Source organism: Brassica rapa, chromosome A05 (assembly GCF_000309985.2).
Source record: "Brassica rapa cultivar Chiifu-401-42 chromosome A05, CAAS_Brap_v3.01, whole genome shotgun sequence".
NCBI lineage: Eukaryota > Viridiplantae > Streptophyta > Magnoliopsida > Brassicales > Brassicaceae > Brassica > Brassica rapa.
Genome location: NC_024799.2, coordinates 20,892,999 through 20,918,277, shown reverse-complemented (window position 1 = coordinate 20,918,277; position 25,279 = coordinate 20,892,999). Strand labels below are relative to the sequence as shown.

The 25,279-nt window shown below is 37.4% G+C and overlaps 2 protein-coding genes across 2 annotated transcripts; one reads left to right on the top strand and one right to left on the bottom strand.

Moving 5' to 3' along the window:
* The first annotated feature begins 4,308 nt into the window (after window positions 1–4,308).
* On the top strand, window positions 4,309–7,424 carry LOC103869465 (filament-like plant protein 4). The gene is made up of 6 exons (XM_009147550.3): window positions 4,309–4,591; window positions 4,708–4,802; window positions 4,976–6,221; window positions 6,328–6,679; window positions 6,774–6,822; window positions 6,901–7,424. The coding sequence occupies exons 2-6, from the start codon at window positions 4,713–4,715 to the stop codon at window positions 7,264–7,266; spliced, it is 2,103 nt and encodes a 700-aa protein (XP_009145798.1). The 5' UTR covers window positions 4,309–4,591; window positions 4,708–4,712; the 3' UTR covers window positions 7,267–7,424.
* Window positions 7,425–7,692: 268 nt separating this feature from the next.
* Window positions 7,693–9,400, bottom strand: LOC103869466 (U-box domain-containing protein 25). The gene has a single exon (XM_009147551.3). It carries the CDS (start codon window positions 9,164–9,166, stop codon window positions 7,898–7,900), a length of 1,269 nt encoding a protein of 422 aa, XP_009145799.1. The 5' UTR covers window positions 9,167–9,400; the 3' UTR covers window positions 7,693–7,897.
* Between the last annotated feature and the right edge of the window lie 15,879 nt (window positions 9,401–25,279).

The window sequence follows — 25,279 nt, the reverse complement described above, 5'->3', positions numbered from 1 at the left end:
CTCTTCCATATTTAGTGTTCATTAAAGTCATGTTTTTTCAATTGAAAATTTTCCATTAATTATTGTCCATCAAATTTATAATCTTCATATTAATTAAGTTAAGACTAAAATAAATCAAAAAGATCAAAAAAAGACTTAGAAAATAAGATGTATGAATTGCGATGTATTGTTATTTAATTATAGTTCAAATGTTTTACAAATTAAGGTTTTTTATTACTATAAAATTATGGTAATAGTTATTAACACAAATTTAACTTATGTAACAAATAGATTTTCATGTATTGTTTTAAAATAGATACATATTTATATGTTTCTACTTTTAATCGGTTTTGTTCGGTTTATTCGGTTTAATCGGTTATATACCAAACCATATCCAAATCCTACGGTTTTTATAAAATTATATCCATTCGGTTTATATGGTATATACCAAAACCAAACCATATTGTCTATTTCGGTTTGGTTTGGTTCGGTACGGTTTGGTTTTACCATATTGAACAGCCCTAAGTTTACATAATTAGCGGAGAAATATTTCATGTTTCATAAAACTATAAAGGTAGACTTACAAATACGTATACAATTATTAGCTAACAACATAGTCAAATCAAAAGTACTATACTTTCATAACTATAACAGATTTTCTTTTCAAAATCACGCGAACCCATTTGGATTAATTAATACACACTGTCAAAGAAACAAAATCTTGAAAAAACTTAATACATGTTTGAATTTTTTTTTGATTTTATACATGTAGACTTCCATTTCAGTCTACACTTCAAAAATGTTTATTTTTTTCAATTGACCAAAATTCACCTAGGATTTAACTTTCAGAAGTAGACTTCATATGCAGTCTACATTTTTAAGTTTTTTTTAAAGAGGTTAGTTTTGTAATTGACCAAGTTTGAATTTCTACGAGTAAATGGAAACGAACGTCTCTGACGGGTTAGTTTTGCCTTTGACCAAAATAAAATAGTAGACTTCACATGCAGTCTACCTTTTTTTCTAAGATAAAAAGACTGCATATAAAATCTACAATTTAATAAATTCTTAATTAATTTTTAATTTTTTTAGGCAAACACAAAACTAACGTATTCAACGAAGTTAAAGTTTTGGTCTAATGCAAAACTGACATTTTGCAAACTTCTCAGGCAATCTACACTTCGTAGACTTTCGTTGAAGTCTAAAATAAAAAGTCAAAAGTTCAGCCAAATGCAAAACTAGCATCTCTTACGTAAACGTCTTAGTAAATCTACCTAAATTTTTGTTTTTGTTGTCAAAGATAAAGACTGCTGGGAAAGTCTGCGGTACAAAAAACTTTGTTTGGTCAATTGCAAAACTGGCATGTACGTTGACAAGTAGAATGCATCATACGTTTGCATATAGGCGTAGACATACAAAACAGTCTATGATCTCGACACAGATCTGAAAAATAACGAAAACCATGTAAATAGTTATCTTTTCTGGTGTAAAGCTCGTTTCCAACCTTCTCAACCGTCCAAACTCCAAACACAAACAAAAAGAACTGCCTTTGACGATTCACTAATGAATAAACTCGAAAATATGAAGTTTGTGCTTATGAAAACGAAAGTTATGAGAAATTTTTTCTATATGGAAATGTAGAGGAAATGAAGATTTGTTAGTTTTACAATGGAAAAAAAAATGGTTGAAAATTGAATTCTAGAGCTTTAAGAGCTCAAAATTGGTGGTTCATGATGGTTGGAAAAATTGATGATAATGACATTATTGTAAATAAGAAAAAAAGATGTAGGTGTATTTGGTTTTTTGTGAATTTCGAAATTAATAAAAAATTAAATAATAATGATAATTTTGTAAATAATTCAAAAACATAGGGATAGTATAGAAAATTCATTTATGAATATTAATGACAAAAAAAGAGGTTGGTTTTATGTTTGACTTGAAAAGATGAGTTACTTTTGAAAAACTCTCAAATTTTAATTCTACTGCAAGTTTGATACCACTTTTCAAATTTACCATTAATGAATGACTATTTTCATAAATACCTTAAATTTGTGATAAAATAACATTAAGCTAATTTCTTTTGAAAATATTTATAGAGCATTTATAAACTCAATCCCAACTCCTTAATACTAAACCCTAAACAATAATCACTAAAGCATAAACCCAAATATTAGTATATTTTTTTATTGGTGGTATTTTTTGAAAAATGATACTTAACTTGTAGTATTTCTAACAATTTTTCTAAGTTTCAATGGTATGATATATATTTGCTAACTTAGGGTTATAATATTTAACTAAATAATTTAACATATATGCATGTTACATTTAATCTAGATAATATGTTGATAAATATATTTAATATATCAGACTAGGTTTTAAACAAATTACTAAAAGCATAAAGATTAATGATTTTTATATAAAAGCAGATAATGTGGCCAAATCTCTTTCTATATTAGATTTGTTTTATAAAAAACTACCAAGTAAGTAGTAAAGACTAGGATATGTATGAAGTTTGAGAAACGTCAGTGTCCTTTGGGTGATAACTGTCACTATGCTCATGGCCAAGCAGGCAGTGCCGGCTTAGAGCATGTGCTCACAGCACATTTGCACACGGTCCTGTTTTTTACTTTACAAAATTAGGGTCCTATTTTGTTAAGAAATATAAATATTAAGGTCTAGTTTTTAAATTGACTATAATATAACTAAAGGTTGACAACAAAATTAAGGCAGCACAGGACGCTTTTAATATTTGAGCCGGGCCTGCAAGCAGGTATGTTCTTGTTTGTCCTATGTATTGATACTGTCTTTAAATTATACTTGTGTATTGTGTGTGTGATGATCTTTTGTTTCTGAAATTGGTTTGTTGATTAAAAAACTGCAGAGTTGCTTAACTGTGCTGGAAGAGTTGATATAGAGAAGCCGTGAGCGCAGGAGCGCGGGTGAGTAAACAAACGGTAATACTATTCACAAACAACAAATTTGAAATGAAACTAATTGGACTTATCATGAATTTCCAACATAAAACCAATTGATGGTTAGTTCCATTTAACTTGTTCACTCATGGTAAACACAAATGGTTCAGAGATTTATAATTTTAAAAATAATATATAGATTTAAAAGTTATATAATCATACATATTAATAACTTATAATATTAAGATAACTGCTCTTCATCAGGATCGATCCTGATATAAAGCTTGATATTAGTACTTGGATGCCTGAATATTTTGCTCTCTTATAGTTAATAAATAAAATGCATGCCTGCGATTAGGTTCAACCGATGCAAATAATGCAGAGCAAATCCATTTGAAAACTATATAACAAGTTTTTATACCAAGTACCTACAAAAGATCATTGTGGCTTCTTCCCCTACAACAAGACAACTAAGAAATATATATCATTTTAACGGCTTAAAGTGGATTTAATAATTTGGTTATATCTTCATTAGTTTTATAATCATAGCTTTATTCTTTTCATAGACATCACAAAATTATATGGCCCCCAAAATTTAATATTTTCGTAACGTCTCCTTTACTATATTCCCCACTTCTCCGTTCCATTTTGTGAACTTTTGTGATATTATATTTTCTTTTCCTTTTCAACACGACATGATGGGTAATTAAAGAATGGTAGTGGTAGTAAAAACTGTCGGTGGAGACCGGAGAGCATTTGGAATCCTATGGCCTCCAAGAAAATCAAAAAGAAAGAAAATAATACTTGTCTTGCTAGCGACATGGTGATTGTCTAACCATGATTAACTTTATAATATATTTTTCTCAGAAATAATAAAAGTAGGTAGAATCAATGTTTAGGCCAAACATTTTTCGTATACTTCTTTCTAAAGGGTCAACACTTCTATATATGGTTTACCAGTAATCAAAATTGTTGAAATTCTAACGTTGGAAATGTTTATTATTTATTTTTGGCAACCATTGGAATTGTTTTTATGACAAAAATAACCATTGGAATTGTTTATATTATATCTTCTAGAAATATAATTTTGCTTGTTAGAAGCCTACAAAAAAAGGGAGAACCGAAAGAAGAAGAAGCCGATGAAACCTACTAAAAGAAGAGAGATGGCAAAAGTAATTATCAAAGAAAAAGTTACAAGACAAATGTCACTGTCATTAGGTAGCACTAAATGTCTTGTGGACTTAATTTAACCCCTTAATTGATTTGCAGGCATTCTTTTTAATACTTGCTCTCCCTTTCATTTAAGGGTAGGTATTACCATATTAATTATGGTATTACTAATGCAAAAACAAAATGATTGTTAAGTGTTGAAATGGTATTACTAATAGGTGAATTTTATTTTCTTATGATTGTTTCTTGAGTAAAATTTATTAAAGGCAAGGTTTTAAAACAGTTTCTTCATTAAAACATTGTACTATAACTTCAGAACAAAAACAATTGAATAAAGCCTATAATCTTTGGCCCCTTTAATGCTTATTTATGAGTTGAAACGTAAACAATTAAATATCAGTGTCACATAGTCACTTTGACGCTTCCCTCTACCTCATTTCCTTGCGAAGATTCATCTCTCCTCTTCTTCATATTTTGCTGTTGCAGACATTAGTCACACACTTGTTCAAGCTGGGCAACTAACATAAAACTATGTAAGAACTTGCATCCAAACTTTCCTTTGATCATTTACATCTTCTTGGGTCTTGTTCTTAGATTATTCTCAGTAGAATGCAAAGTTGTATGTTTAAGTTTATGCTCTATCTTACAGAAAGAATGGATGCAAACCAGTGGAGATCGAAGAAGAAAATAGAATCTGTAGCAGAAACACTCCAAGGTTCTTCTAGAAGAAACATTAAACCACAGGTAAAATAAACACTTGCAGAAGTAGCCAAGTTTTGCTTCAAACGTTTTTATACTTTTCTTCAGCAAAACTTTGTCGTTTAGTAACTCATGTTCTGTCTTTATTTGCTTTTTCAATTTCAAGATTGCTTAGTAAATGTCTTTTGAGTGATGATTAATTTGATTTGGGTGTCTAGGCACGTACGGTTCCTCCAGGAAATGGAGTTAGACCCGAGAGAGCTCGAAAAAATCTGAACGAGAAGCTAGATACTGTAGCCTTAAACTCTCCTAAGAAAGATCCTCGTGTGAATCTTTACGGAGATAAAGATGTAGCTGATGAGATTTTCTTGAAAGATGAAGAAATGAGTTTGGTGGATGGAGGAGACTCATCCCCTTTTTGTGATAAGCTCCTCCAGCGAATGGAGCTTCTCGGGAGAGATCATGACGCAAAGAGACTCGATAACAACAACTTTAGCTCAAGACAAGAAGAATCTGCGTTTGATGACGTAATTGAGATGAAGAGAAAGATTCATACATTAACCGCTGAGAACTCTCAGCTAAAGAAGTCGCTTGCGGCCAAAGAAGAGCTCGCGGTGAGCCTGCAAGAGCGTAAGCATCAAGTGGAATCAGAATTCGAAGCGTTGATGACGAGACTAGACGCAACGGAGAAAGAAAACGCGTTCTTGAGATACGAGTATACGGTTCTTGAAAAGGATCTTGAGGTAAAAACAGAGGAAACAGAGTATACTCGCAAGTCTATGGAGCTAACGCACAAACAGCAGCTCAGGAACGTGAACAAGATCGTGGAGCTCGAAGCCGAATGCAAGAGACTGAGACTCCTGTTCCGCAAGAAGTTTCCTGATAGGTCGATCTCCATGAGGAACGAAGGGGAAGAGATGAAAAGAAGAAACGCGAATAATAAGAGTGATTTGATGATGAGAGATGAAGCTCAGAGCCGGAAGCTTAAGTACGATCTGCTGATGGAGCAGATAGGTAACGTTAGAGCCGAGAACAAGAATCTTATGGACATCATTATGAGGAAGAACATGGAGATTAAAGACCTTAGCCGCGGGCAGAAGCCGCTAAGTGCTTCGAGTTTCGATATTAGAAGTGAAAATAGTGTGATTAGTCCTTCTGGTTCAAAGGAGATGAAGTTGCTTATGGATGACTTTAATGAGATGGAGAAGTTAGCTATTGTTTGTACTGAGAAAGCAGCTCCAAGAGGAGAGGATGATGGTGAGAAAGACGACGGGTCTTTCGACTGGATTCAAGTTGTTTTGAGTGCTGTATCAAAGCAAGAGAGGATATCGAAACGCGGTGTTAAAGAGTTGTTGCAAGACATCAAGATTGCTTTGGGATGTATGGATGATGATGATGATGTAGAGAGCAAGAAAGCTGAAGGAGATCCTCTCTGCATCACATGGAAATCAAATGTGGAATCAGGTTCTTTTTTATTTTTATTTTTTGAATACCAGGAGGTTCTGGCCGAAGCCCGTAATCTCCTAGGTCCGAAACCACAGCATGTAATATTAGTTTCGTGTGGAATCAGGTCCAATGACAAAGGATGAGATCAAGAGACATTTGGGTCTAACAAAGGTGGAGAAAGTTGAAACTGAAGAGAGGCAAGAACTGAAGGGTAAGCTTGAGGAAGCCGAGGCAAAGATCAGAAGCTTAGAAGGCGAGGTCAGGGAGTTGAGAGAGAGTAAGGAGAAGGTAGAGGCTGAGATGGAAGCTGAGAAGTCAATGAAGGAAGATCTTGATACAAAGCTACACATAGCTGAAGCTAAGCTCAACGAGACGGAGAAGAAACTGTCTTCTCTTGAAGTAGAGTTTGATTATAGAAAGAGTTGTTGTGAAGAACTCGAAGGGACTTGCATCGAGCTTCAGCTTCAGTTAGAAAGGTAAACCAAAAACCCTTAAATCACATATAAAGATCTCAACATTACTCCCTTTTGCTATTGAAATTTCATCAACTATTGTATGATTTTTTTGCAGTGTTGAAACGAAGAAACCAATGCAAAGAAACAAAAGCGTGAGTAGAAAGGTACATAAATTCACAGACTAAAATATCAAAAATTTAGGGTTCGTAGGTGTTTGATTATGATGGAATTTTTGTTTGTAGGGATGGGAGGTTGCGGCAGCTTCTGTGAAGTTATCAGAGTGTCAAGAAACAATTACCAATTTAAGGAAGCAACTAAGAGCTCTATCGACAACAGAAACTAGCAGCACAATGCAATTTCTACACAAAAGACCTTCTCTCCGAGAAAGTATTGAAGACGCAACGGCCAAAGATTCATCATCCTATGACAGCATTACTCATGATGACGGTAACAATAACAATGCCTTGATAGTGTACGAACCAGAGAAGGCGAAAGGCGAGAAGATGGAGATGGTTCCAAGAAAGAAGCAAGGAGTAGGGTTCTTGAAGAGGCTGTTGTTCAGGAAGAAAAGAGTGAGTAGCAAGAAATATCTTGCCTTGACTATGTGATGAATAAAATATAAGAATAGGGTTCTTATTACAAGGGCTTTGGTTTGTGTTTGTGTATATATTGGGTGAGTAATGTGTTTACGTTTGTGTTTCTGAGATCTGATGAGTGTAGACTCTTTTCTGATTTTGATAAATAAAACGAAATGTATCCACGAAAACCTGAAAACCAAACTGAGTTTCCTTTTTACTACTTTATTGGGCTGAATATATTAAGCTTCAGCCCATACGTAAGCCCATAAAGAAGACAAGTCAACAAGAGTGCCGCATCATGTAAAGCAGAGAACACTATAATGACATTTCATTAGAAAACTCACGGCACTCAACAAGAGAGCTGTACATCATACAAATAGAATGACTTTAAATGCTTTTAGCAAATCTTCCATTTGCTTTTTAACAACTTTTCCCAGCTCCAAAAGCCAATCAATAAGAAGAGAAATTAGTTGCATACACTGAAGAAAAAAACCAGTATATAAATAATTATGGTCATCAAACCTTTTTGTATTTTTTAATTCACATTTTTTTTTTGCATTAAAAAATGACCACTTTACGTGTTTTCTTTTTCCTTTTCTACTAATTGCTCAAAGAAAAAGACTAAAAAAATAATTACTGTGGAATTAATTAATAAAAAAGTTCAAAAGGGGACCACTTCGCTGCAGCCGAAATCATCGGAGTTAGCGAAGGAGTAGTCAGGCCACGAGTCTCTCAGAAGCTTCAGCAGCTTCTGTCCTTTCCTCTTCGCCCTCTCCGTACACTCACTCTGCACCATCAGCAGCAACTGCACCACCACTCCCGCCGCCACCGCCTCCTCTCTCCACCGCTCCTCCGCCGTGCAAAGCGCTAACAACGCCCCCGCCGCGTACTCCGTCGCACGATCCGAAACCCTCAGAATCGTCTTCACAAGCAGCGGCACCGTCAGAGCGTGCTCACCGAACGCCGCGCACCCCTCCGGCGTCCGGCAGAGCAGCTCCACCGTAGCCAGAGCTCGCTCGGTGTCGCACCTGTCTAATCCCGCCGCGAGTCTGTCGATCAGAATCTCCGGCGCACCGGAGGATACCGCGAGGTGCCGCGTGTTTTTAACGAGGCAGAGCGCGAACAGCGCTTTGACTCCGATCTTGAGAGCTCGCCGTGGGGACGACGTTACCGTAGGATTACGTAGAAGATCGATAACTCCTTCGAATATACACTCAGAGGTTAAAACCGTTCCTTTAATATCAGCCGCCTTCGTTCCCGTCACCACCATCTCTATCAACGCGGCGGCGTTAACGCGCGTTTCTATAGAGGAATCGAATAGCAACCGGGTCAGGAACCCGACCCGACCCGGATCCGAGATTATAGAAACGCACTGATCAGGCTCCGTCATCGGGAAGATAACTAGAAGAGCGAGGGACTCGGAGACCAGCTCAGGAGCCACGTCGGAGAACAGAATCCTGATCAGAATCTCTTTGGCGTTGTGCGCGGCGATCAAAACGCGGTTCTTCTCGGAATCGCGCGCGAACGCACGCAAACGGCGGAGAGCGGCGGCGCGGGAGCGAACGGAGACGTGAGTTCCACACGCGGCGGAGGCTTGGCTGAGGAGAGCTCGGACGGAGGTTGGATCGGCGGGCTGTTTGGGAGTAGGGATGCGCTCGACGCCGTTGGAGCGGTTGGCGACGCACCATTCTTGGATGAGGCGGCGGAGGGTGTGGTTCGGGATGAGAGTGTGGTCCGACAAAGGAGCGCGTGTGACTGGACATGTCGTGTTGTTGTTTCCTGTGGAGACCCATGACTCGATGCTTGTTCGGTCGTAGGTTTGACCGGTGCAGACGGTTACCGGGTCACGCATCAGCTCTAGTGAGATTGGACATCTGAAGTGGTACGGTATCTGGAGTCCTAGATCCAACGGCTCTAGACTTCTCGGCATTTAAACGAGTTTCGAATACACAGAAACTCAGAGAGAAAGCTGCAAAGAAGAAGAAGAAGGTGTGATTGTTGTGAGAGTATGAGGAACGAGCTTATCTGGCTATGAGCCCCCACACGTGTGCCATTTATAACTTTGTAAAAATACGGCTGGAATTTTTAATTAAATAAATATGTTAGTAGAACATGATTAAGATGCCATCAACGTAATCTATCTTATTAAAACTCAAGTACAAAATTGGAGTGTTTGGAGATTTGAATAAGACTTTTACAAATTTGGAGTGTTTGGAAACATGGATTGCAGTCTTTTAAAAAAAATATTTTTGTTTGAAAACAAGGATAATAGTATTAAGAAAAAAAATAATGAGCTTATGTTTTTTAAAAAAATTGAAAGTTATCTAGGCCACTTTTAAAATATACCAAAATGGGTCAATCTAATTCCCTAAATTTTTTTTTTCTAAACTAACCATAAAACAAAATTTAAACTTTATATACATATTTCAAATCAAAATAATCATTCAAATTTGATTTATATCAAAAATTGATTCAAAAATATACATATATTCAAAAATGGATTTTTACTAAACTATTTTTCAATAACCATTATAAAAAAATATTGTCAATATATATAAGAAAAATATAATACAAAGCCCAATTTGAAATACCAACTCAAATTATGGTTTTCATATTTCATATTAAGTTTTAAAAATATAATATATGTAATTATTTATATGATGGTATGTATAAAATACTATTAATTATATGATTACTTATATGATGGTACATATAAAATACGATTAATTATATGATGATAAAATACGATATATAATAATGACTAGGGATGGGCTTTTGGATACCCATACGGGTTTAGTTCTGATCGGTTTGTATTTTGGGTTTTCGGGGTCAAAGATTTCAGCCTTATTAGAATGTTTCTAAATTTTGGTTTGAGTTCGATTTGGATCTTTGCGGGTTTGGTTTAGGTTTGGATAATTAATTTAAATTATTTTTAAAGTCTTAAATCATTATATATTTTAAATTTCTCAAAATGTATAAATAAAATAATATATTACGTATAAATTTGAATAACATATGTCATAATACTTAAGCTTAACATATCAACTGGCTTGATTTAAAATTTTGGATACGAAATCAATAATTATTTTAAGTATTTTTGGTGATTTGAGTATACTTTAACTATTTCAGATATTTACTTTTGACTATCTATATATATATTCAAGTATTTAAACCAATTTAAAAGTATCATTTTTGATGTTTTATATACGTTAAATCTAAAAATAACTAATATATATAAGTATATAAATCTATTTTTAGATAAATTCGGATACCCAAATACTTCGGTTCGGATCAGATTCGGTTCTCTAAATAACAAAATTTTGAATAATTAGAATATTTAATCAATTTATGTTTGGGTTTGGTACTATATCTTTGGATCGGTATCGGTTATGTTTCTCGGATTCATTTTTCTAAATCCTAATAATTACATGAAAAACAAATATCAACATATTTTTCAAAATATACACCCGCGCGCCTGCGCGGGTCAAAATCTAGTGTATCTTGTAGGGAAAGTCGCTTCTTAGAAGTGAAGCTTAAGCTTTATGTGAATGATATACAGTTATTATACATCTCGTTATGATAAACTTACAAGTTTATTTATGCTCTATTATACGTCCAAAACATTATAGGCATCGCAAATAAAAATAACAAAGTATTAATATTAGGTTGTTAGAGATACAATTCTTGATTTCAGCTAAAATAAACTAAGAAAACATACGTCATATGAAAGGTTGAAGACAAAGTATTTTGTATTCTCATTTTTTTCTCCATAATATACAAGCTTCATGCATCAGGTTCGGCCGGGATGGTATGTCTAAGACTGGAAATCACAATTATGTATAATCATGACATTTCAAACTTTTTCAATCGAAAGCTTCAAGTTACAATCGCTTTTAATCGCTACCCAGGCCACAACCACCAAAACATTGATGTCTATTATACAAAAATTAAAAACCAGATCTTGAATTATATATATAGTACATTTTGTTACTAAAAATATTAATGGAAATTGGTCAAACTAAATCAGTGAAATGCGAAAGACTAGGAACGAGGAAGGTCCACCACAAGACAACTTCCACTTGCTTGTGTTAACATCAAACCCGTGATAATCACCCCACCCCATAATAATACAACCAAATCTAAAAAGCTTGACTGTTTTTTTTTCTTTATAGCAAAATCTTTGACTCGTTTTTTTTTATTTTACGTATACTGGAAAACCACTTCTTTTTTGCACGCATCTATCAATGCTTTATTGGGTTTTTTTTTTCGTAATAGAACCTCAAAGTCATAGAAGCACATAATTCTACAAAACTAGGGACAAAAGTTGTCATAGCTATTAGCTATTCTATGGTCTTGAATTCATGAGTCAAAAACTAGTTACTAGCTCGTAACATTCAGCTCTCATTTAATTTAGGTAATGGTCGATAAGTCAATGATTATATATTTTAGTAGTCAAGACTGGTAAGTCGTAGATCCATTTTGATATACCGCTTGAAAATGTAGACTTCACCCATTTCATTCAAAGTAGTGAAATTTAAGATATATTGATGCGTTGGAGTTAAGTATGATCGAAGCTTCAACAATAAATAACTTCATTGAAACTTTTTTTGAAGATGTAGAGTACAAAAATACTAATATCACTTCAAAAGAAACTAGGTAACATAATCACATTTAGAAAACAACTTTTGTTCCAGATAAACAAGGTACAAAGATACTCTATATACTGAAACAAATGTGTTCTAGTTTTAATTTTCTCAATGGAGGGGGTTTGATATTTAAAAGGAAATTATCGAACGAAGACAAATATTCCACGACACAAACATCGAAATCAAAATAAATTCGGTAGGTGGACAAACCTAAAATTTGTGATCTGCTTCTTCTGATTTTAATTTATTGATTATTTCTTTATAAACTTTGGTTTAACTTATTTGCAGACATTAATGTAAATGAACAACAAAAGGGGTAGTTTCAAATAAAACAACAACAAAAGGGCAGCACCTTCCTGTCTTTGCATTGTCCTGTCCTCATGGGAACAACTAAAAAGGTTTCTTATGTGTATTTTTGTTTCTGAGTGACCGAGAATGATTTGGTTTGATACCAGTACCCTATTTTTTTTAGGACAAAAGAACCAAACTAGAATTCATGTGCACATCTTTTAAATTCTCAAAGGGCGAAGAGTGAGGTGTTAGTAGCTATGAATTTTTTTTTAATAGTAGCTATGAAAATGATATTAATAATTGATGACAGTATTATTAAAGGAAATTAGATTGAGCGTAAAGACAACCAGAAAAATTAACGATTAAGACGTAAAAGAAAACAATGCATATATGAGTGTTTGATCTAATAAGAGTTGTTGTTATATTGGTCGATACCAAAATCTAGTGAACTTTTTTTTTTTGGGTTAAAATGTTAAGTTATTATTACCAAATTTTTATTTTGACAGATGATATATAGAAAATAAGTAGCAAAAAAAGAAAGGAATATTGTAACACCTACACAACATTTGTGGAACATACCGAAAGCAAACACAAATTAGTAAGCAGCTTACTGCTGGACCTACCAACCACAAGTACTAGATATGTAATCCGATGGCTGCCACGAGCTACTGGGAGAAGGGCGCCTTGATCGTTCCTACAGCTTCCAACAAGAACACAAAGCATACCCTAGCGAAGTATCCAAACCCGAGCCCAAAACATACCAGAAAATAGAGACCACCGACGGTACTAGGAAAAGCCGTAGGCTGATGACGATGCCGTCATTCAGCATTTTACACATGATATTACTGTCTTCTTTGCAATCCACTGAAACCGTATACACCCATCTAACTTGGAAATATATAGAAAACAAATCGAAAGACAACTCTCTGGAAGAAATAAATTTGAAGCCACACTCAGAACCAGAGCCTAACTAATACACCACGAACATAACTCGAGCCGTTAACTGCTCTCTAGTCACGAACTCAAAGCTGAAGAATTATCGAGAAGTGGAAGAGACAGAGCAGGCCACAACCACCGATATCATTCCGTTTTGGGGGGTGACGAGCACTCGGATCTAAAAGCGAAGCTTAAGCATACCGAAACTAACACTCACTAACACGCTGCCACACACCACCACCAGAAACTCCACGCGCTGCCACGAAAGAGAATATAATGGGGCACAACAAACAGAGCAAAGAGAAACCGAGAATATCAAAAATAGACAAATTTAGTTTCACCTCAACAATTATTTTTAGAAAAAAAAAATAAAAATCTAGTGAACTCTATGATTAAAGGGAAATTGCACCCAATGACATTAAAAAACCAAAATTGACAAAGTAACCAAAAACACACTACCTTTCCATTTTTCTATTCGTATCTCTCTCTAGCATCTTTCTAGAAAACTAATTTTGCTTTTTTTTTGGCTATTTAACAAATAAGCCAATGATTAAATCGTAGTTCGTCCAAAACCAACATATACATAGATCTCATCAAAATAATTGTCACGGTCTCTCATGCATGTGGTAATGGAGAGAGTCAAAGGTCAGAGAATGAAGACAGGAGTGTTTGGAAGCCTGGTCCAGCTTCGTCCTCTCCTCCCTCGTTTTCTCACCACACTTGCACACTCGGCCCATTTTTATTTTATTATTCTCTTCTTTTGTATCTTTAGTTAGGCTAACCTGAGCTGGATGTTTTGTTTGGTACGGCTGGTTTGATTTTGAAATATATTGTTATCTATATGTTTTGTACCGATGTAAAAAAGAGAGGTTCGGTCCATTGTTGCAATATAATTTGACAATTCGTTGCAGTTCTCGTTTTTTTCCACTTATACATGATCTAATAATGTTGTCTTTAGCCCTTTGGTATATATGCCTAGTGGTAAATTCATACACACGTATATGTCAGTGTTATGGCCTTATGGGAATCAATTAGGTAACTTATAATGCTTGATGTATAAAATACTATGCTAATATGCTTGTTTTAGCTGCTCGACACGTATCATCCATTTTTTTTTTTTTTTTTTTTTTGTTAAGTATGTGAATTTTTATTAAACTTGTTAATGATACAGGGAGATTACAAGAGTTTGATGAAATCAAACCCTAGGAATCTAAGAAGCTTATCAAAGCAAAAGTGTTAGAGAGAGCCACAAAAAAAGTTAAAAAGAACTCTCTAAAACAAACTAAAAGGTCTAGCCACAGTCCCTAAAGACAAGACTAAAGCTTGGCATATGGAAGAAAACAGAACAACCGTTAAGTATCAGCAGATCACAACTCAATCTTGCCACCGGTACCTGCAACAAGAGAAGTAATCAAGAGAGTTCGCAACCGGAGAACAGTCTGAGGGACCGCAGACCATCCCGAAGGCGACTCCGACAAGAGGACCGGCGAAGCAGGGGAGACCAAGCCCTGGTCCGGCAATCGCAACCTACGAAGTCCACTCCAGACGTTGCTCACTCCGGGAATACAACAAGACCATTCCCTGATAATCCAAACCGACACGAAGAAGCCAGCAATTAAGCACCGGTGAAGTACAGGTTGACGGAAGCGGAGGTTATACGGCTCGACTCCGGTCCCGTCATACGAGCAGAGCACTGAAGAATCTGGCTGCTTAGCAACGAAGAGGCAGTGAACGGGTGTCAAATTCCTTCTGAAACTTTAAGAGTGGAGGAGGCGGAGCTCCCATCAGCAGGCAGAGAAGATGGAGAAGACCCGTCACATGGAGGCAGAGACAAAACCCTGACCTATCTCGAAACCCCCAAACAGATCCGAAGCCATCCGACGCCATGGTGGTTGTTATGGAGTCAACACGGAAGAGAAGTCCCCAGCAAAGCCCTCAACTTCGCGTTTCGTCACAGATCCGAAGAGCTCGACGGGGAAGTTCTAGCGAGAGCACCGGAAGGAAGAGACAGGGGAGGACATGGGAGGCAGCAAAGCTGACCAGAGACACAGTGACAGCGACACACTGCGCTTCCGGCGAACCCTCCGAGGTGAAAATGACCCAGATCCACCGCGAGTCAAACCCTAGATCTACTATCCCAACGACGCCTCCTGAAGAGATCCGACCAGCCACGACCTCGCCATCACTCCGGAGAAGCTAGGTACACACCCAGAAACCGGTTTGGTTCGCCGGATCCGGCCGCAATCCGACGAAGAACTAGAGGTGATGAAGCAAGGAGGAAGTGTGCAAATCGGAGCTCGACGGGGTTGAGGTTTGGATAAGGGGAGAAAATTGGGGTGGCGACCGACGATTAGCAACCACCGCCGGCCACCGGAATCGAAATCAAGATGGTGAGGTTCGAGAAAAGACGACTTTGGGTGGGGAGAGATTTGAGAGAAAGTTTCTCTCACCTCTCTCTAACTTTTTTTTTTCTTTAATCATCCATTATTTCATAGTGAAGAAACGAATGTAACCACGATCATTCAATTTCGTACCTTTTTAAAAGTAAAAAACTGAACTATATTGTATACTTCATGGTTTGGCATTTCACAAGCATTATTACTGTAAGATTTCAAGATTGCAACAATTTGTTCGTATCAACTTTCAAAAAAGACGAAAAAATAAAACAGTTTGTTCATAACTTTACGATTTAAAAAAATCATATCCGAGACAATAAAACAGTACCATGAGTCTACAGTTAACTGGTGTATTAGTTGAGTACTTACAAGAACTTTATAATCAATAATTTAAACACTGACGACGGAAAACCATGCATGGTATGAAAATCACTACACTTGATTAAATGATTTTATTTCTCATGGTAAAGACACTAAACGACGTCGTCTGTCGGTCGAGAGGAAATGTGGGTACAGGCGTGTGTAGAGAACAGTGCGCTCTCCACGACCCTACGGTCTCCAGTCAACCCTGCACTGTCGTTGGTGCACGCGCTCTCTCTTCTCCCACACGTTTTTCCCAGCTCATTCGTTTCTGTCTATATGTTTCTGTGTTAAACACACAATACTCGGAATACAACTTATAAATATTCTTTTTCAGTATAAAACTGATTTGATTCCCACATTCCTAACAATTACTGCTACTCTCGGATAAGTTTCGATGCGGAGCTTCTTTTATTTTCAATAGTAATGTGAAGCTTTTATTTATCCAAATTAAAATTTATCTCTGTAAATAAGATACCCGGGTTCGTTGTCCGGCAACGGCGATGAACTTTAGACAAGCGAAGAAGTAGATATAAGAATTAGAAAATCGAAACGCTGCGTTTTCCAAAAAGGCGATTCTGAGGAGATTATTTTGGCGATCGAAATCTAGTTTCGCGTGATGGATGAGGCTAATCTGCCGGGGGATTTACGCCCTCTGGGGATAGTTTCGGGGCTTCTGGATGAGGATACGAGTGCTGCGGTGGTTGAGAAGCAAAAGGAAAGTTCGGGATCGAGAAATGCGAAGAGTTGGGTAGTTGTGGCGGAGGATAAGAAAAGTTTGAAGAAGTATGAAGTTGAGGTATCGACTCAAGATGGTAAGCATAAGGTGATGATTCCTGATGAGGTGCTTGTTGATTCAACGCCACTGTGGGATGATTTTGTGAATGGTAGGTTTTTGAATCTCGCACCTCACATGGCGAAAGTTCATATGGTGGTCAATAAAATATGGAAGTATGGTGAGTTGGATTCGAAAGTGGATGTCTATGATGAAGATGCAACAACGATGAGGTTTAGGATTTCAAATCTCAAAGCTCGGGAGAAGATTCTTAAGAGGGGTATGTGGATTATTGCGGGGGTTCCTATGGTGGTTACAAAATGGATTCCAAAGACGGAGGAAGAGAAACAGGAGGAGACTTCGATTCCAATGTGGATTCACCTAAAAAAGGTTCCACTCCATATGTATTCTTGGCAGGGCATCAGCTTCATGACAAGTACTGTGGGGTTCCCGGATAGGTTGCATCCAGAGACCATTGCGTGTACTAATCTGGAGGTTGCTAAAGTTTTTGTGAATGTGGATGTATCAAAGACTTTGCCGAAGGAAGTTGATTTCACTAAAGATGGGAAGGAGTTCACAGTGGAGTTTCATTACCCATGGTTTCCATCGAAATGCAATCTTTGCGGGAAATGGGGCCATACAGATAAGATTTGTGTTAAGAATGGTAAAGACAAGAGAAGGGAAAATGAGGAAGCTGATGTTCAGGGAGGTAGTGGGGAAAAGACTAAAGTAGATGTGAAAGAAAATAATGAGGATATCCAAGGAGGAGGAGAGGAGGAGAGGGAAAAAGAAGTTGTGGAAAAGAATGAGGAAGTAGGAAAAAAAGATATTGGAGGTTCTGCTTGGTCTTTAGTTTCACCAACGAAAGTTGGGAGGACTCAATCACCAAAGCAAGCCCCTGATATTCAGGTTTCGACTTCCAAGTTCTCGGTTCTAAGTATGGATGAGGCTGAAAAGATGGAAGAAGGTGAAATTCAATTAGAGGAGGTAGGGGAGAAGGATGAGACTGAAGAGGATATCTTGGAGGTGGATGATGATATAAAGGTTTCAGAGGCGGATCATCTTGAGGATACTATTCTTGCTCAACAGAGTAGGAGTAAGGAAAAGGTGATGCCACAAAAAGGGGTGAGGAATGCTCAGAAGACTAAAGCTCCGGATGTAAATCCGAAGGGAAAGAGGTCTTCTCGACGAAAATACTGATATGGCGAGCTTCTTTTGGAATGTGAGAGGTTTCAACAAGCCGTTAAAGCAATCTGTAGTCAAGGAGTGGATTAGTAATAATGAGGTGAAATTTGGGTGCATATTGGAAACAAGGGTGAAGGAAAGTAAAGCAGAAAGAATAATAAAGGAGGTTTTTAAAGGTTGGTCGAGTATGATGAACTATGAGTGTAGTAGTGGAGGTCGTATTTGGGTTTTATGGAGGGATGAGGTTCGTATGACTCCTGTGTATAAGTCAGACCAACTGATAACGTGCTCAGTGGGGGTAGAGAATAAAGAAGAGTTTTTGTGTACTTTCGTCTATGCTAGTAATCAGGTGGAAGGAAGGAAAGAGTTGTGGGATGATCTTTGCAACCATCATGATTCGGCTATGTTTAAAAATAAGGAGTGGATGATAATGGGAGATTTTAATGAGATCTTGGATGAGGAGGAGAATTCAAGATTTTCAAGGTTAGAAAGGCTACCTAGGGGAATGAGAGACTTTCAGCGTATGGCATTGCATTGTCATCTGTCTGATCTGGGTTACCAAGGACCTCGATTTACTTGGAGTAATAAGCAAGATGAGGGGATTATCTGTAAGAAACTTGATCGAGTTCTTATGAATGATGCTGCTTTGCTAAAATTTTCTACAGCTTACTCTGTTTTTGAACCGGGAGGATGTTCGGATCATATGCGATGTATGATTCAGTTGTGGCCGCCTCAAGAACAGATTAGACGTCCTTTCAAGTATGTAAATGCAGTTGGAAGGTTATCAGGTTTTCAGCCCATGATTGAGGAGTATTGGCAGTCTACCGAGGTTTTATTTCACTCCACCTCTGCTATGTATAGGTTCTCCAAGAAATTGAAGAATCTGAAGCCGCATATTAGAGAGCTGGGGCGTAAAGGGCTAGGAAATTTAACTAAGCGTGCTAAAGAGGCTCATGAGAATCTATGTGATAAGCAGCGAAGCACTTTAGCAAACCCTTGTGAAGGTGCAGCTCAAGAAGAGGCGGTAGCGTATGAGAAATGGTTGCATATTGCAAGTCTGGAAGAGGATTTTCTTAAACAGAGGGCAAAGCTGCACTGGTTGGAGATTGGAGATCAGAATAATAAGACCTTCCACAATGCTATTAGAAGTCGGTATGCTCAGAACTTGATTCGTGAGATAAGGTGTTTGAATGGTAGTATTATTACCAAACATGAGGATATCAAACAAGAAGCGGAGCGTTTCTTCTCTGAGTTTATGAATATGAAGCCATCAGAGTATGTTGGTGCTACGGAGGACGAGCTTCGTGATCTTTTAGAGTTTCGCTGCACCATGGAGGATTGTGATATGTTGGAGGCTGAGGTAACGAGTGATGAGGTTCAAAAGGTATTATTTGCTATGCCAAGTAACAAATCCCCTGGGCCTGATGGATTCCCCTGTGAATTTTTTAAAGCTACTTGGGCAGTTCTTGGTCAGGATTTCGTGGTGGCGGTTCAGTCTGTTTTCAAATATGGTTTCCTCCAAAAGGTGTGAATTCCACGATCCTTGCTTTGATCCCAAAGAAGATTGACTCAATGGAGATGAAAGACTTTCGACCGATTTCGTGTTGTAATGTCTTATACAAGGTTGTTTCGAAGATTTTGGCTAACAGATTGAAGCGGGTGTTACCAAGAATTGTTAGTGAGAATCAGTCCGCCTTTGTCAAAGGGAGATTGCTTATGGAGAATGTGCTTTTGGCTTCTGAATTGGTGAGAGATTATCATAAGCTTTCAGTTTCTTCAAGGTGTGTGATGAAAATTGACATTTCAAAAGCGTTCGACTCGGTTCAGTGGGATTTTGTTCTTAAGGGGTTGGAGGTTTTGGGTTTCCCGAGTAAATTTGTGCACTGGATCCGCTTGTGTATCACGAGTCCTTCTTTCTCAGTTCAGGTAAACGGAGACTTAGCTGGCTACTTCCAAAGTGCAAGGGGATTGAGACAGGGTTGCTCACTATCTCCCTATCTCTTTGTGCTTTGTATGAATATCTTATCAAAGAAGATAGACAAAGCGGCTACTGAGAGGAAGTTCAAGTTTCATCCCAGGTGTCATTCTCTCTCGTTGACTCACCTATGTTTCGCTGATGATTTGATGGTGTTTGTGGAGGGTTCTAAAGATTCGATTGAAGGTGCATTGGCAGTGTTTGACGAGTTTGCTGCTTGGTCAGGATTGAAAATCAGTTTGGAGAAATCAACTATCTACATGGCGGGGGTTCCGGTGGAGGAGAAGAGTCATATATTATCAGATTTCCCTTTTGCTGTAGGGGATTTGCCAGTAAGATACTTAGGGTTACCCTTAATGTCTCAGGCAATGAGAAGTCAGGATTATCAGCCGCTTGTGGAGAAGATAAGAGGGCGAATTAACACTTGGACCACAAGGTTTCTCTCTTATGCAGGAAGACTTATGCTGATTAAATCTGTTCTAATGAGTATTGTGAACTTCTGGTCTGCTGCTTTCCATCTTCCGGGGCAGTGCATTAAAGAAATTGAACAGCTTTGTTCCGCTTTCCTGTGGTCGGGGCCTAGTCTTAAGACGACGGGGGCGAAAGCGGCTTGGAGGGATGTTTGTAAGGAGAGGGAGGAAGGTGGTTTGGGTATACGAGCGTTAAAGGATGTTAATAAAGTTAGTAGTTTGAAGCTTATCTGGAGGTTATTGACTGGAGATTCTTTGTGGAGTAAGTGGATTAAAACTAACATCTTGAAGGATAAGAGATTCTGGGAAGTAAAAATAAATTCTCAGTGTGGGTCTTGGATGTGGAGAAAGTTATTGAAACTAAGGGAGGTAGCTAAAAGTTTCTATAGAAAGGAAATAGGAAATGGGCGCCACACTTCTTTCTGGTTTGAGAGATGGTCGGAGAAAGGAGTTCTGTTTGATATTCTTGGAGCTAGAGGGTACATTGATATGGGTATTAGAAGAGAAGCCACAGTTGAGGAGGCAATGTTCTGCTTTCAGCGAAGAAGGAGGCACAGAGTGGTGATTTTAAATGAGATTGAGGAAGAGTTGAGGGAAATAAAGGACAGAGTGTGTATTGACATGGAGGATATTAGTCAGTGGAGAAGAGAGTCAGGTTACAAGAATGTTTTCTCGACTCGTGAGACTTGGAAGCAGATTAGAGAGGAGAAGGAGAAATGTATTTGGACGCAGGGTGTCTGGTTCTCTCAGGCGACCCCCAAATTTGCTTTCATGACTTGGTTGGCTTGTTTAAACAGACTCTCTACGATGGATAGGACTGCAAAATGGAGTCAGGGTGTGGACACTATATGTGTGCTCTGCAAGAGTGCTGATGAAGATAGAGACCATTTGTTTTTTGCGTGTTCTTATTCTTCTCAAGTTTGGGAAAATTTGGCTAGAGGAATCATGGGGGATTCTTACACAAACTTATGGTCATCTATAATTCCCTTGTTAACTGTGAGAGGTATGGAAAGGAGGAAGAGTTTCTGTCTCAGGTATGCATTTCAAGTGGCAGTGTATGCATTGTGGAGAGAAAGAAACAGAGTTAAGCATGGAGAGAAGTTGATGCCTTGGACAGTTTTAAGGAAAATTCTTGACAAGGGAGTGAGGAACAAGCTGAGTATTTTACAAGCTAATAGAGTTAAAGGGATGGAGAGGGGTTTGCAAACCTGGTTTGGAGCTAGGGATTGAAGTTTTTTTAACAAAATTTGAAGTATAGGAATCACAAGTTTGTATAGCCTAAAGGTTGCACTAGATGTATAAAGGTCTTTTTTGATGAATAAAATTTAACATTCATTCAAAAAAAAAAAAAGCTTTTATCCAATCTATTTGTTTTTCCTTTGGATTGTACTTTTATTCTTTGTTATCTTTCTCTATCTAGATACTATATGTTAAGATAGAAGGAAACAACACGATGCATGCATTTATCATACGAGCAATGACATGAACAATGATTAAGTCGATCCCCCCCCCCCCAATTACCATTGACATGTAATTAATCATACTTAATTCATTAACAATATCAGATCAGCGTACCGTTTGAATCTAAGAGAACAAGCTTTGGACGTCCAAGGACCCCGGCAAACGACCTATTAGATGACTATAGATTTTGAGATGGATTTGCCAAGAATCTTGAAGTCCTGGAAAGGTGTTTGTGTTAGTGCAAAGATGACACCACAATTGAGTAATGCAGAAGATAAATCAAAGAGACAATAAGATATAAGCAACCAACTATGCTTTATTAAAAATCGCCTAAACAATCTATTACAAGATTTGCTTATCAGCTTTTACACGTCAGTGTTAACACCCTAACACATGTTACTGACATATTCCTAATCTACCCAAACATGTCTCTTTTCCGTCAGTACTTCAGTATCTGCTTCAGCACGACCCAAGAACACCCCTAAAGGATTTTCACCCTTCCTCTATAATAATAGCCAGTGTCTTATGGAATACAGACGACTCCATAGCTCTTTTATAGTGATCTCCATGTTCCTAAAACCTAGTCTCCAAGGCAACATGAATATGGACAACTTCTATATCAATAAGTACACTTTCCTTTTCTTGAAATGTACTTATTCCTCAAGGCATAAACTTGCTCCCCAAGTTTATATCTTGCCTTTTCTCCACGGTATAAACTTGCTCCTCAAGTTTATTCCACGCCAGCTCAGCATCTCGCGTCCACATGGTCTCTACCACTCCGCATGCCTCTTGGTTCACTCTCTAACACACACTGCCTCAGCAACTACTTCAACGACTACGTCAAGACATAAACCCTCAGTTTATCTTTCTCCATCTCAGCATATCTTGCATCCACATGGTAACCCACCACTCCGCATGCTTTATATAGTAACGACTAATGCATCCAACATCAGTGATTTCGTCGCCTAGTCAGTCACGAAAGACTATTGACATCTACAAGCTCCACTTGCATCTTCAGTTTGCAGTTAAAGCTTTATGTTGTCCGGTTATATTCAGTTGACAAAAGCATAAAAATGTTGTATACTACTTACAATTGAACACTAGTAACAAACAAGCATCAGAAAATTAAACAAACAAAACGACTAGCTGGTGCCTATACGATCGTTATTTAACTATTTTAGTTAGAACTTAGAATCAAAGAAGCATCAGAAAGAAGAATTGGCCCAGGATGTAATGGAAGGGACTAATCATAGTCCATGAAAGAAGTATTGGCCCAATTAATAGAAGCGGTCTACTACAGTTTATGATAATCCAACGTATGTCACCGGGTCAGAAATAATTTTTTTTTCAATTGGGCTTCTCTCTTGTATCGTAAGCGTTGATATTAGGAAAAAGATTATATATGAAAACGTCTAAAAGATAGAAAATGACCCCTTTGCGGAGTCTTGTAGACAAGGGTCATCAATTTGGCATTTGCGGACTACGTATGATAAAGATTTAAAAGTCTTTTTAATTAACATTATTTTCATATCAATGATGATCCTTTTGTCTTGCAAAGATAAGTCATCGTTTATCTTTAATTATATAAAAATTAAGTAAGTCGGTACGCTAGTTAAAATAAATTTCTTGCACGTTGTCCGGCCATTTATCACGTTGTGAATCTATGATCTTATCTAACTAACTTTCTCACTTCTTGACTTATACAACATCAAAAAGAACGATTCAACTTTATGAGAACTACATTCTCTGAGACCAAAACTATTAACCGTAACTATTATAGTTAAACAAAAACATAATAACATAATCAATGCTTGACTTTCCGGTAAATAAAAAGATCCATGTGGTTCTAAAATGACACTTGACATATAATATATAAAACTTGGGAAGAACATTGAAATGTTATAGTTACAAAAAAAACATTGAAATGTTATACTTTCCCTCTAAATAATTGAGCAAGTAGTGTATATAATATTGTGATGAATGTACCTCTTTTAAAATCTTCAAAATAGTTAATAAGGACTTGGGCTTGTACTTTATAAATAGTTTAGTTTTACCATAATTTATAAAACTATATAGCGTGAGACGCTACTGCATTCTTACAAAACACTAACACTACAAGAAAACACAAGTTTTACGAGGGCAGTTTTCCTCGTTACTTCGTCGTAAAAGCAGTGTTACGACGAATTAGCGAGGAAACGCGTTTCGTCGTTATACGTTTGTCGTAACGCATATATCCTCGCTAATTCGTCGTAAGTTAGCGAGGAAATAATTTCGTCGTAAAAGCGAAGGAGGATATTTCGTCGTAAAGACCACGTAAAGATTCCACGTAAGGACGTCGCTAAGTTTCCTCGTAAATACCACGAAAAGCTTTCCTCGTAAAACCCACGTAAATAAATACTCGTAAAATTAACGTAAATACCTTGAGAGCTTTCCACGTAAAGAAAACGTAAAAACCTTGATAGATTTCCACGTTATTTCCATGTAAATGTTTCCTCGTAAAAACCACGTTAAGCTTCCACGTAAAGAAGCCGCAAAATTAGCTACGAATTTACTTCGTTTCATTATTTTATAGAAATATAAAAAATTATAATTATAAATATAATTATAAATATAATTTAAATTATTAATAAAATTAAAATTCTAAAAAAATCAAAACCAAAATATTTTATATAGAAATAAGTTTTGAATTCATAATACAATAACCGAAATTAAAAAGAACTAAGGGTGGTCGTTAATTAATCGCCTCGTAGAATTCATCACTCCTCGCCTGAACATCCGCCTCGGCATGTGAGTCGTCGGTCGGTGACTGGCCTGGGATAGGATTTTGTTGTCGCATGGTCCTCAACAAAGTCGCCCATTCCGGATTTGTGGCCGCTACAACGTCCAAGAAGCCCTCGAGTCCACCCATACGAGATCGGAGCTGAGTAGACTCTATACACAGCTGAGTAGACTCTCTACGCAGCTCTTCGGACTCCCTACGCAGCTGAGAGACTTCCTCATCCCGTCGCTGAACATAAGACGATGTCGCTCTCGGAACATCGTTGACGGAACCAATCCCCAACGTCCGTCCCTTTTTTTTAGGGACAACCTTAAAAACAAAAAATAAATTTTGTTAGTAAAAATTTAAAGTTAAATTAAATGAATATTTAAAAAAATTAAAATTTTAGAAAATTTACCTCCTCGTAAAGCTTATCCACTTCAGGTGTGGATAAGGTGACGGGTAATCCATCGGTGGACTGTTGGGTCAGCTGGGTCTGGCGTTCTTCAACCCGAGCAGCCAAATCGTTGTAGATTTGCTCGGACTTGCCATCTATAAATCGGCCCGCCTTGTTCTTGTGGGTCCTCTCGTAAAGTTGCATAAGAGACGGGAATTCTCCCGTCTCTTTGGCCTAAAAAAACATTTAAGAAAGTTGTTAATTAGAATATATATAAAAATATACTAAAAATTTAATATAATTAAATTTTTAATTACCATTTCCAAACGGACACCGGCGTGGGGTTTTTGGCCCGTAGTGTGAAGCATCGGCCCGTTCCCGTGCTCATCGACT